This window comes from Maudiozyma barnettii (assembly GCF_903064755.1).
Source record: "Maudiozyma barnettii strain CLIB 1767 genome assembly, contig: KABA2_05, whole genome shotgun sequence".
Lineage (NCBI taxonomy): Eukaryota > Fungi > Ascomycota > Saccharomycetes > Saccharomycetales > Saccharomycetaceae > Maudiozyma > Maudiozyma barnettii.
In genome coordinates, this window is record NW_024545242.1 from 418526 (window position 1) to 432177 (window position 13652).

General features: G+C 36.3%; 5 protein-coding genes across 5 annotated transcripts; 2 read left to right on the forward strand and 3 right to left on the reverse strand.

Annotated features, from left to right (window-relative positions):
* Positions 1-93: 93 nt before the first annotated feature.
* Positions 94-732, reverse strand: VMA16 (H(+)-transporting V0 sector ATPase subunit c''; the record flags this gene model as incomplete). The annotated part of the gene is made up of 1 exon (XM_041550830.1): positions 94-732. The coding sequence occupies one exon, from the start codon at positions 730-732 to the stop codon at positions 94-96; it is 639 nt and encodes a 212-aa protein (XP_041406764.1).
* Positions 733-1011: 279 nt separating this feature from the next.
* On the reverse strand, positions 1012-2085 carry THR1 (homoserine kinase; the record flags this gene model as incomplete). The annotated part of the gene is made up of 1 exon (XM_041550831.1): positions 1012-2085. The coding sequence occupies one exon, from the start codon at positions 2083-2085 to the stop codon at positions 1012-1014; it is 1074 nt and encodes a 357-aa protein (XP_041406765.1).
* An 887-nt stretch (positions 2086-2972) lies between these two features.
* On the forward strand, positions 2973-4367 carry MAS2 (mitochondrial-processing protease subunit alpha; the record flags this gene model as incomplete). Its single annotated transcript, XM_041550832.1, has 1 exon — positions 2973-4367. The coding sequence occupies one exon, from the start codon at positions 2973-2975 to the stop codon at positions 4365-4367; it is 1395 nt and encodes a 464-aa protein (XP_041406766.1).
* Positions 4368-4460: 93 nt separating this feature from the next.
* On the reverse strand, positions 4461-10121 carry MYO1 (myosin 1; the record flags this gene model as incomplete). The annotated part of the gene is made up of 1 exon (XM_041550833.1): positions 4461-10121. The coding sequence occupies one exon, from the start codon at positions 10119-10121 to the stop codon at positions 4461-4463; it is 5661 nt and encodes a 1886-aa protein (XP_041406767.1).
* A 2087-nt stretch (positions 10122-12208) lies between these two features.
* Positions 12209-13324, forward strand: KABA2_05S04312 (uncharacterized protein; the record flags this gene model as incomplete). The annotated part of the gene is made up of 1 exon (XM_041550834.1): positions 12209-13324. One exon carries the CDS (start codon positions 12209-12211, stop codon positions 13322-13324), a length of 1116 nt encoding a protein of 371 aa, XP_041406768.1.
* Positions 13325-13652: the final 328 nt, after the last annotated feature.

Below are 13652 nucleotides of genomic sequence, written 5' to 3' on the forward strand. Positions count from 1 at the left end.
TAACTAAAGATATTGTATATAAAGAGATAGAAGGAGATAGAGACAAATAGTTAAATAGTGATGGGATGTCTATTAAATGATTATGCTATTATCTCATTGGAAATCGCTTGCTTTACCAGCCATCAATAAACCGACAATTAACCCTAACAGACCCAAGATAGATCCGAAAATTTCCACGACTAAGATCTTCACGAATAATGCAGAGTCTGCAGCATCGGAGATAGCAGCAGTAGCACCTGTGACACCAACAGCGATACCACAAATCAAATTACAAGCCCCAACGGTGATCCCAGCCCAAAATAATGAAAACCCTGTATATAGATTTGACTTAGAAAACATTGTGTCAGCTGATGCTACAGTCAATTTTGAAGAGAATACGATGGAGATAATTAAACCATAGATAGCGACAACTTCACAAAAAATAATAGAGATTAAATTCTTAGTAGTGATTCTTGGAGCAGCGACACCTGCACCAATGATAGAGGAACCAGTAATGAAAATACCCCATGCGGCACCAACAACACTCAGACCAATACACATGGCAATCCCCAGGTTGGCCCACATATAAGGAGAGGTCTTCAATAAGAACTTCCCGAAATCAATGTCTGTTCCATGTCCTGTAAACAATTTGTATAAAGCATAGACGGCGATGACTGTCAATATGAATGAGTATAATATACCATTGTAGGAGACTGTATAGCCCTTCCCTTTCTCGTTTGTAGTCTTGATCATTATCACTTTCAACTGGGTAGATGTAGATGTAGATATAGTAATCTACAAGATGGATATTAAATAATTCCAACTTTCACTCTTATATAATAATCGATGGTTGCATCAAACATCGTCAGTTTGAAAACCTTTAATTATTAGCCTTATTAGAGGGCTTTCTCTGCCTGCAATTTTTCCCGAATTTTTTTCTATGCAGCCGAAGCCGGGTAAAATCTATTACACATAAAAATATTTCTTTATATAAGTTGATTGATGATCTATACAAGAAGAAGATGCAGCTGATTATAGTCTTTCGACAGTGGCACCTCCTTGGGCGACATCTAGCAACTTCCATTGGCATTCCACATTGTTCTTGGTGAATCTGTTGATGATTTCTTGGGCAATATCGTCGAAGTTCTCGGTGGCCAATGCTAGGATGGTTGGACCGGCACCTGACAAACAGATACCCATCAACCCTTTATGAGTAGCTGGGGTGACGCTTTGTAGGATATCGGTCAGACCAGGAATTAAGATCTTTCTGTATGGCTGGTGCACTCTGTCTTGCATGGCTGGGTAGATCAATTTGGCATCTGGTGGATCCAAAGTTAGAGCATTGGTCAAGACAGCTAATCTTTGTAAATTGAATACTAAATCTTGAGTTGTGTAAGCCTTTGGTAGAACACTACGAGAATCGGCAGTGGATAGCTCGAACTGTGGAATAATGGCGATACATTTGATCTTTGGGTTCCAGTTATATTTGACATGTTGACCGATATCCACCGGTGGTAGAGGTGGAACCAAACCGGTGTCTTCACCACCACATGGCTCAGGTAAGACTTCGGCCAATGGGATCTCACGACGTTCCAGTTCTTGTGGGGTCAAGTCTCGTAGGAAAGAACCACAGAAACTACCCATCATTGCTGCTGTGATATTGTCTGGATGTCTTTCAATCATTAGACAGAAATCTAACATTCTTTGTTTGGATAGATTTAATTGTCCGACTTCATCACCTAGCATGACACCTGCAACAACAGCGGCACCAGAGGAACCTAGACCACGTCCCAATGGGATTGGATTCTTGATATGAACTGTGGTACCTGATGGGAAACGACGAACGTTACTACAACGTAACACATACAAGGCGGTACGTGTGATTAAGTTAGTGTCGGAAGCTAATGGAACAGAGTCGTAACCTTCGGAGTCCTCAGAGTAAGTGATACGGCAATTGTTTGGGTCACTAGTTGTCACGTTGTCGTTGGATGGGTCGATTGTAACTTCTAATTCAAGGTATAGTGATAGAGCAACACCAAGTACATCGTAACCTGGACCGATGTTGGCACTGGAAGCTGGCACTTTAATAACAAAACTCCGTGGCATGATGTATAGCAAAATGTCTGTGTGTGAGGAGATGGAGAGAACGTGGTTATATACAGATGTATAATGGAGTATATTAGGAACTATGTAACCTTGCAGACTCCTTTTATCAGGTGCAGGTTCAGGTTCTGGTCGATGGTTTCCAAAAAGCTGAAAATTTCGCCGGAAAATTAATTTTCGATGACTCAAACTGCAGCTCGTGCATAGTGACGTTGATGTGAGTTAAACTACTTCTCTATCTTTGACTATCCTCTATTACATAACAGTTGGCACAACTTGTTGAGGTACCGTTACCTTCATATATATATATATATATATATATCTATCTGTACAATTGTAGTCTAATGGAAGACAGCTTATGAAGTTGGAGAAGCTCTGAACCACCTATAAATATACGTATATACTCCATGTCTGCTCATGGTAATGCGAGTAATATTGATAAGGAAATGTGAAATGACAATTGCATAGATGTAGAAAATACATATTCAAACAATTTACTTCTCATATTTGGCCCTCGACCAATATCTCTACAACGAACAATGCTTCAGGGAAAACGTTCTCCCAAGCTACGGTCGAACAGTACCAAGTAATATGATAATTATGACATGGACATATAATCATATAATAATACCCTCGATATAGACATGTAACATGTGACTAGTGAATCCTATATAGTTCCATTATTTTAGCAGTTTCTTGATCTTGTCTGCTCTTATTGGGCTTCTTGCTATGCTCTTCGAATGGCAAACTGCGCGAAATCTTAAGAAGAAATAATATAAGAGGAAGACACACCCAAATATTCAACATATAATATAATTCAATATAATACAAGATACACAGCCAAACCCAACATAATACAATACTAGATATATATATACACACAAATATATATGAAAATGCTTAGAGGTCTATCTACAGTTGCAAAAGCAAAGGGATTCCAACTCTCTTCTTTATCGAATGGTCTTAGAGTGGCTACTTCCAGCGTTCCGGGCCATTTTAGTGCTTTAGGTCTATATATCAATGCAGGTTCAAGATATGAAAAGAGAAATTTAAAAGGATGCACACATATCCTAGACAGATTAGCCTTTAAATCGACCCAACATATCGATGGTCGTACAACAACCGAAACTTTAGAATTATTAGGTGGGAATTATCAATGTACTTCGTCAAGGGAAACAATGATGTACCAAGCATCTGTCTTTAATAACGATGTTGATCAAATGTTAAGGTTAATGGCAGAGACTGTGAGGTTTCCTAACATTTCTCAACAGGAGTTGGATGAACAGAAATTGGCTACACAATATGAAGTTGATGAAATTTGGCTAAAACCGGATTTAATCCTACCTGAATTATTACACACCACAGCATTTGCAGGTGAAACATTAGGTTCACCTTTATTATGTCCTAGAGAATTAATACCTTCAATTTCAAAATATTATTTAAATGATTATAGAAATAAATTTTATGTCCCAGAGAATACCGTTGCTTCATTTGTTGGTGTCGATCATGATGTTGCTTTAAAATATGCAGAGAAACATCTGGGTGATTGGGAATCCACCCATCCACCAATAGTTAAGGAGGCAGCTCATTATACTGGTGGTGAAACATCTATTCCACCTGCTCCTACGTTTGGTAATCTACCTGAATTATACCATATTCAAATTGGATTTGAGGGACTCCCCATCGATCATCCAGATATTTATATCTTGGCAACTTTGCAAACTTTGTTAGGTGGTGGTGGATCCTTTAGTGCTGGTGGCCCAGGTAAAGGTATGTACTCGAGATTGTATACACATGTGTTGAACCAATACTACTTCATCGAGAACTGTGTAGCGTTCAACCATTCATATTCAGATTCAGGAATCTTTGGAATCTCAATCTCTTGTATCCCTGAGGCTGCTGCTCAGGCTGTTGAAATCATTGCACTACAATTTAGTAACCTATTTGCAAATGAACAATTGAAATTGTCCAATGAAGAAGTCTCAAGAGCCAAGAATCAATTGAAATCCTCTTTGTTGATGAATCTAGAGTCTAAATTAGTAGAATTAGAAGACATGGGAAGGCAAATATTATTACACAATCGTAAAATCCCTGTAAGTGAGATGATCGAGAAGATAGAAGAAGTGACCCCCCAGGATATCGAAAGAGTCGCCAGAACTGTATTCACAGGTAATGTCAAGAATTTGGGACAAGGTACTGGTAAGCCTACCGTCGTCATGCAAGGTAATAGAGAAGCATTTGGTGATATCGAAGGTGTATTTAGACACTACGGTCTCGGAAAATAATAAGAATAAGAATAAAATTGATATTAATATTAATTAATGTTAATGCTTATCGTCCTCCTGTATATAAATAGTAATATATAACTATGTATTCCTTTATGACATGATTTCTTCTGTTCTTACGTCAGAATCTACTTGTTTACGACCAATGTTACTGACACCACCATCGCCTCGTTCTTTCCAGAATGTTAACTCTTTTTCCAATTCAAGAACTCTATCCTGATAGTACGAGTTATCTCTAACAGCTTTCTTCAAATTAACTTCCTGTTCAGAAATGAATTTTTCTAAGTTATTGATTTGGTCGTTATACTGTTGAACGTTGTTTTCAAATTGTTGTCTATCCTTATTAGCCACATTGATTACTTCAACTTGACTTTCATTACGCTCCGTCAAATCTTGAATTGCTCGGTCTAATGCTTTGTTTTTCTTCATCTCTTCATATTTTAAATCAGTCTCTGACGACACAAGAGTCTCTAACTCATGTATCTTAGCCAACCAAGAATCCTTATCTGTAGTATCAGATATCTGTTCTTCTAAACTTTGAACGGAAGCACTCAATTGTTGATTTTGTCTCGATAGAGTTTGATTCTCTTCATGAAGATCAATATTCTTTTGTTTCTCTTGGTCGAATTTCTCTTTGTAACCATCAACTTCACTTTGTAAACTTTTCACTAATTCAATATTTCTTTCATTTTGTTCTTTTTGTAATGCTAATGTCTCTTCTAAGTATTCTATATTGCCATTAATCTTATTTCTCTCTTGAACTGATTTACTAAAATCAACTCCAGTTTGATTCAGATTGGAATTTAATTGTTCAATTTGGTTCATTAGTTGCATCTTTTCGTCGCTCAGTAATTGAACCTTATTAGCCAAAGTATCCTTCAAATTGCTTAATTCTTTGTATTTTTCGTCAAGATCCATTCTTTCAGCATTGGCAGCATCTCTCTCAGTACTTAAGACTTCAACAAGATTTGTATAATGGTTATTTTGCTTGATCAAATCATTAATCTTAGCTTCAGCGTCATTCCCAAGACTTTCCAATTTATATTTCAAGGTAGAAATTTGTTTCTTTAATTCGGTTTCGTTTTTCATACCATGTTCAATTTGTTCATTTAGAGATTCTATCTTCGTAGAATAATGTGTGTTATCCTTCATAGCGATAACACGTTCCTTCATATGTTCGAGATCTGAGTTCAACATCTTATTTACATCCTGTTCTCTCTTCAATTGCAGAACTGTCTCTTGTAATTTCATATCAAGGTCATTTCTTTCTGACTCAGTATTCCAAAGTTGTTTCTCCTTCTGCTTGATTTGAGATTTCAAGTTCTCTAAAACGTTACCAAGATTCTTAACATCATCCTCAGCTTGTTTTAATGCATGCGTGTAATCCTTTATTTGAATTTCATTGGCATGTAGATCATCTAGACAGGCCTCATATTGCTGCTTTTGTTGTTTCATGGTACTAGATATCATCTCCTTTTGTTTTATAGTACTCGATAATTCTTGTTCCAATCTTTGGATTTGTTCATTTAATAAAGTTTCCTTTGATTTGAATTGTTTAATTCCGAAAGATAAACTATTAATCTGTTTTTCAGAATCGTTCAAATATTCTTGAATCTTATAATTCTCTAACTTTTGATAACGGAGCTCCTCTTCATACTTTGAAATACCTTTTCTATTTTTGAAAATATCGCCTGCAGCTAAATTAGTTCTATCATGCAAAACGTTTTCCTTTAGCTTATATTCCAAATTCTTAACATGTTCTTCACTTGCCTCGTATTTCAACTTATAAAGATCTGAAGATGAACCAGCACTTTGCATCTTACCAAATTTATTATGAAGCGCAGACGCAACATTCTCTGCATCACTATGTGCTTTCTTTTCAACTTCAAGTTGTCTTCTTAAGTATTGAACCTCAAGAACAAGTTTTTCAAAACTGATATCTACGTTAGAATTATCGTCTAATTCCTTCTCTAGATTAACGTCGATATTAGAGTCCTTAATAATCTGAATAAGGTTTTTAATTTGGCCCTTAGATCTTTGATAATCAAATGATGAAGAAGCCAATCTTGTTTCAGTTATTCTTAGGGTAGAAATTAATGTCTTCTTTTCTGTAATCTCTCCTTCTAACTTTCTTACAGTATCATCTAATTTTAATTTCATATCGTTATATGTATGGATTAACTCATTAGTTTTCATGTTGGTTCCTGAAAGGATATCATCAGTTGTAAAATTCTCATTGTTTACAGATAAACGTTTGGTCAGGTATTGATTCAGCGACCTTTCTTCAGATAGTTTACTTTCCAAATCTTGCACTCTTACGCTAGATGACTTAATTGAACTGTTACTATTGCTCATATGATGCTGTTTCCCTTTGAGTGATGTGTAATTGCTTTCAAGGGTTTGATAAGTAATTTTTAATTCGGATAATTTATCTCTAGCTTCCTTTAATTCAGATAATACCTTTTCATGTTCAAGCAAAGCATCATCTCTTTGTTTTGAAACTGAGGATATTTCGCTTTGGAATGAAGCCAATCTGTCTTTAAATCTATTTAATTCATTTTCTTTATTTTTGATTTGCTTGGAATTAGCAATTTGGTCTTTCTTGGCCGAACTTATTTGAGATCTTAAATCAATGTTTTCATTTACTAAAGTTTCTAGTCTACTCTTAGCAGTTTCACAACTCCTTTCGAGGGCACCCAATTTTATATCTAAATCTTCTTCTGAGTTTGAAATTTTGTTCTTCAAATTACTGATTTCTTTCTCATTATTCACTTTCAGTTCTTCTAGTTTTTCTATTTTTGTTAGCAAATCATCTTTTTCCTGATTTGTCAACGTAAATTCCTCTTCCTTTGATGAAACTTCCATTTTAAATGACTCAAATGTTTTAGATATTTCATCTGCATTCGATGTCAAAATTTCAATTTTCTTCTGTCTTTCTCCAATTAGATCATTCATTTTTTCAATTTCTGTTTTTGAGTTTTCATATTTCTCAAGAGCATTCTTCTTTTCAAGATTAATGTCATCGTTTAATTTATTGGCTTCCGTTAATTGAGTTTCTAAATTAGTTTTCGCATTGAGAATCTTTTCTAACTCTCTTTCTTTAGAATCTAATTTATTCTTTTCCTCATTCAATAGATTTCTGATATCTTCCAATTGTGTTTCAGCTTCTACCTTTGATGTTAATAGTTCGTTATTAATCTTCTCAGTTTCTCCTATTTTTGTTTCTAATTCTTTTATTTGAGTACTGAATTTTTTGGTCTTAGTAATATCCTGTGTTGAAGATAATAGTGGCTTGATAGTAACAAAAAGGTTAAACCATGGATCTTGCATTAATGTGTTATATGTTTCGAAAGTGTTACCAACAACTCTGGCAGAAGTGATCTTCCTCAGTTTATCTTTAGTCGACTGTCTATTCAATCTACCTCTTATCTGAGCATTGAATAATATGGATATTTTCCTCATTTTATCTTCTTTTTTGTTTTCCAATTTAGCTAGTACACCAGCTTTAAAGAATAATTTGGTATTACCTACTTTAAAGAGACTAGGGTCAAAATGTAAAGAAGATAGTAATATTTCACAATTTTTCTTAGGATCCTTCTTGTGATAGTCATCTTGATCAGATGATAAAAGATTATATCTATTATAAAATTCCTTGAAGAATATTCTATTTGGATAACCTTCACGAGCAATTCTAATACCTTCAAGGACACCATTACAACGAAGTTGATCCAAAATCAATTTCCTATCAAAATTCTTTGCCATTTTCTTGTTATTTGGGATAATACAACGTACGAAATGTGGATGTGTAGTGTTCAATTGTTGTAATAAGGATATTTGTTGTTCTCTATGACGAGCAGAAGCAGTTCTGAAGGATGTACCAGGAGATCGAGATCTAGAAGGTTTCACTGGGGATCCTGGGATGTCTAATTCATTTTCACTCTTGGAGAAGAAATTGGATATAAAACTATTATCAGCATTGGATAGAACAGTTGATAAATTTTCACTTAGAGGGTCCTTATTTTTAGATAACCAACCGTCGATGTTATATTCGACATCGCCTGCGTAATGTTTTAATACGAAACAGTTTGGAAGTTTGGAACGTTTGAATCTATCTGATTTTTGATCCCAATTTGTAATCAATTTTTCAAAAAATGTATCATCTGTAGATTTTGGTAAGATAGATTCTTCATCCAACAGAGGGAGAATCCCAGAGGGAATCTTCTTTTGTTCAATTAAGTCAATGGTAAATTGTAAATCTTTACCATAATCTATATAATTCCATTGGATATTTTCTTTGATATATTCACTTTGTTCCAACACAAACATGTGATGATTAAAAAATTGTTGCAATTTTTCATTTGTGTAATTAATACACAGTTGTTCGAACGAATTATGTTCAAAGATTTCAAAACCGGCAATATCAAGCAGACCGATATAGTTTACTGTCATAGATCCATGATCTAATGACAGGTTTATTCTATCGACGATATATGAGAACAGATGTTCATATAATGATCTTGCTAAGGAGTTCAAGATGAATTTTGCTTGGGTAGCATTCTTAGACTGCGAGACCCATTCTCTACCTGCTTTTGATTTTGGTCTTAAAATCGCAGTTTCAAAATCAGATTTTTCGACTCCTAATAACGTTATAAGATCTTCAATATCACTACTGAAGCTTGCTTGTTCGGCTTTTTCAGAAGTAAATTTTATATTACCGATATGTAAGATAATAGCAATCACTGTTAGAATATTTTCAATATTTTGTTCTTCGAAACCCACGGTTTGGAAAGCTGTAATCAATTCACTAAAATTAGCTTGATCATTCACACCTGCTATTGAATGGTTTGAATGAGCCAAGTATTCATAACTTGATATGGAGCTTGATGGTAATCTATACTTTCGATTTAAATCTGCCTCACTGGTACTATTTAAAAACTCGTAAAAAATATGATAATTTCGTTCATCTGGATGTTGATTTATGACTCTTGATTTTTCTAAAAGGTACCATTCGATATGAGCACCATTAATTTTCCCTCGTTCATCGAATTCGATCTTAATGAATTTACCAAATCTAGAAGAATTATTATTACGTACAGTCTGTGCATTACCAAACGATTCTAAGATTGGATTACTTTGTAATATTTTTCTTTCAAAACTTTCCAAGTTATTAGGAGAATCGTTTGATATCGTGTCCTTATCATCTGATGACGTGACGGACGCTAAATATTGTAAGATCTTCTTGGTGTTTTCTGTCTTTCCTGCACCTGACTCACCGGTGACCAGTATAGATTGATTTAAACGTTCTGTTAATAAGTTTTGATAAGCTTCTTCGGCCACGGCGAATATATGTGGTTTATTCTCTTCTTTGACCGAACCATGATAAAGGTTGATAAACTCCGGTGTATATAATTTGATATTGCAATAAGGGTTGATTGCGACTAAGAAAAGCCCAGAATATGTATATATCAAATCATCCTTGTATCTATTCTCCAAGTTGTACAGTACTGACGGTTCGTTTAAAAATGTCAATTCGGACATATTATCGCTCTTTTCGAAGCTGGTTGGGTTCACAGGTTGTATATCTTTCATGGAGATGGTTCTGATTTCGTTTGAGTTCAGCACTCGAACCTCTGTTGTTGCGCCTTTATTAATTTCGTCGATTGATCCATTATCGAGTATTTCACCTTGAACAAAGGTCTCTGTTTGGTCCGGTATCCAAACGATCCTGGTTTCAGTGTGTTCATTTTCCGGCATCTTGGTTTGAAACGTTATAAATATTGATAAAATGGTTACAGATCCAGTGCAATGGAATAGCCTTGTATTGGTTTCTGGAAGATATGGAGTCCTTTATAAATATTAATTGTTGTTGTATGGCTTAATTTTCCTAAGCAAGCCGCACTGAAGATATGTATTATGTGTTAAAGACTTGTTTACGTTAACAAACGTTTGTTAACGTTTGTTACTGATAAAAACAGGTTCTATGCAGTGGATGGGTTCTACTTTTCTTTATGCCTCCATCATCCGCTCTTTTCTCTATATACATAATTTTTCATTGTTTTTGTTTACAATTCCTACCCAACAATTACCGAATCAGTTAATGAAAATAAATAAATAGAAAATATTCAGAGAATTGAACGCAACTCGAGGCCGTTTTACCCAAAGGGGAAAAATAATTATATTTTTCTCTGAAGCCCTGAGTAGGGCATGACGCGAACCCTAGGGCTTGGAGATTGGACCCGTTGCTTTGAAACTGTAAAGGCGTATTAGTGCGATCTGACAATCTATCAGGCGGATTGCAAAGGAACGTTATTAACGGTGCATCATATTGTACCAAGAGGTTGCAAGCATGAGAGAGAGAACTCCTCCAATTACGGAAGTACAAGGCATCAATCCTGAGACAGTCGAGCGAACCGGAGGACAGCCGAACAGTGTATAAATATATTCGCGAAACAGAGTTGTTGTAGTATTGTCGGTTGAACTTGTGCAGTTCGGAAAGATATGTGTCGTGCGACCTTGTCGATAAGGACTGCAAGGCAAGAGTTGGATATTGGAAAGAGCAATCGAGAAGAGAGAGAGAAATTTGTCAAGATATACATATATCCATCACTTTCACATAACTATATTTGCTAACGGGTCTACTATAATAAATAAAATACCGGAAGTAGTGATTTTTTTACCGTTTCGCCGATCGACACACGAGAACGAGTATTCGCTAATGTATATGGATATGTAAACCTCTAACACCGACAACTAAACATGCAGTGTTCGTATACGCTCGGTTACCATATATAGCTTTGTATATAGTTGTAGCCAGGGGGTAAAAGAAAATAAGAGTAAAGATTGTGTGTGTGTTCATCCCGTGCCCTGTCACAGCATATTCTACTGTCTCACGTCGCAATGCAGGTTCCAAGACCCGATTAATTTTATTGGATATTTCAGAGGTGGAAGCAGACAGCCATCCACCCCAGCAAACCACAACAAGATAACGAGGGGGTGGGGAGCAGCGAGAGAGAGAACCACCGATACCAAAATGAACATAGACGGTCATTACGTATAACAACCAGACCCTCGCTTGTCACGCTTGTCTCGCTTGTGTGTACGACCCCCACCGCAGGAGCGGACGTCCGGTTTTATCTCCACTTTCTTGCTTGTTCATGGCGCGTCTCTATGTGGTGTGGGGGTGCATGCGGAGACTAATCTGTTGTTGTTACCCCACCCCGTGTCCTGTACGGCTGTTTGTGTGCCACGCACCCACACCCACACACAACACCCGTCTTTGCCATGGGGGTTGGCAACAGCTGCCCAGTGACCGCGGCAGCAGCAGCAACAACACGTTGTGCCTTGTGCGGACAGACAGAAACCACCAGCAACAGCTATTTTCACTCAAATTTGCTTGCTGTGCTTGCTGTGCTTGCTGTGCTTGTGGTTTCCCCATAAAAATTGTTTGCCGAACGAATTGAGGGTGGGGAAAGCAGGACTCAATTAATGCAAGGATTTCACAGTAATGTCACAGTAACATAGCTATTGGGCCCTCTTTCCTTTGAACAACTAAGAACAAGAAGGTACCTTTTCTCGAACAAGTGACAATAAAACTTTAAATTAAACTGAAATTAAACTGAAAATTTTACTGGGTTTCCCTCCAGGAACTTTTTCTCCAGATAATTTTCACTTTCATTTTCATTTTCATTATCTTGGACATATATAAACTCTCACTCTTTTATTTATTTAAACGGCCACTGCAATTCAAATTTATTAACGTTCCACTTGGTGTTCCACTTGCTAACTCGAAGTGGATTGCCGATATATATATATACACACACACGCACACAATCTTTACTATTATGTCCGGGTTGCTGATATACGATACTCAACCAAATCAAATCCCTCGATGTTTCGATACAGACTCCGTGCGAATCATGGTAATGGGAGATAATTGCTCAGGCAAAACCTCCTTCATATTACGATGCTTGAACGGCACTTACAGAGACATCGAGGCCGGCATGTATATGGAAGACATATACAGAAGACCACTGAATCTTCTATCGTTGCTCACAGACTCAAAAGTGTCGAACGATCACGACATCCACGAGTTTATCAACAGTAAGACTTACAATAAAAAATTCCTGCCAAAGGAAGTCCAATTCTTGGATGCGTCGCCTTTTGAAATCGCAGACTTCTCAGAATTAAGAAACCAACATATCATTCAATCCGATGCGTTCATCCTGTGTTTCGACCCGACGAGCATGGAATCGTTGCTGAACTTAAGAACGTATCAGAGAAGAATAGAACGGGTCAGAGGTATAGACGATACCGTGCCGGTCATGGTCGTCGCTACGAAGTCCGACTTGATGTCAGAGAGGAAAGTCTCCAGTGACGATATCCTCGAGATGATGAATAGATTCGAACTGTCGTACACAAGTAATTTTATGGAGATTTCTTCAAAACATGATATTAACGTTAAGAAATTGTTCGTCAAGACGTTAATTAAAGCTGAACAGTATAAATACCAACAACGGGCTGTGTTGATACAGAAACAGAATGAAGTCCAAATGTTCCCAGAATCTATATCGGACGTGACGGAATTGTCTTCGGTGTCTGATATGGATTTGGTAGGGCCAACAAATCATGAACATGTTAGTCCTAACAGTAATCAGACTGTTACTAATGCAGGGAGTAAAGACCTGATTGCACCAACTTCAAACACTAATAATAGTGAGGATATCATCGGATCTGTAAATAGTAAAGTTAGATTGATTGAAATAAAGTCCCAGAATGGAAGAAACGATAGTAACAATATGCAAGGTATGAATGGATTGAATAAAAGTAGAACAAACTCGTCAAGATCTATCGTCATTAGAGAGAAGACCGCTGATTTGAGTTATAATAAGTCTGGTACTGCTAATACTCAATCGGTAAAGAAGAGACATAATAATGAATCTTGTTGTGTCTTATGTTAAACCTTTCATAAACATAAAAAAAACTATATTCCAGTCATTCATTCTTTCACTCATCAACTCATCGGCATTGCATTCTATAATATATATAATTATAATTATAATTATAATCATTACGCCAATACTCGTCTCTTAATAATAATTCATACTTATATTTTATTTCAGGTGTGTGACTGGCATCTACACACCCAGACACCGTGTGTGTACATCCCTACACCGCGTTTTCTCCGTTTATTTTCTCGAAAATTTATCGTTATTTCGGTCGTTTTCAGTGATTTTACTGCAAAATATCATACTAATAATTATTATAGTCCCTTCCCTTCTCCTTGGT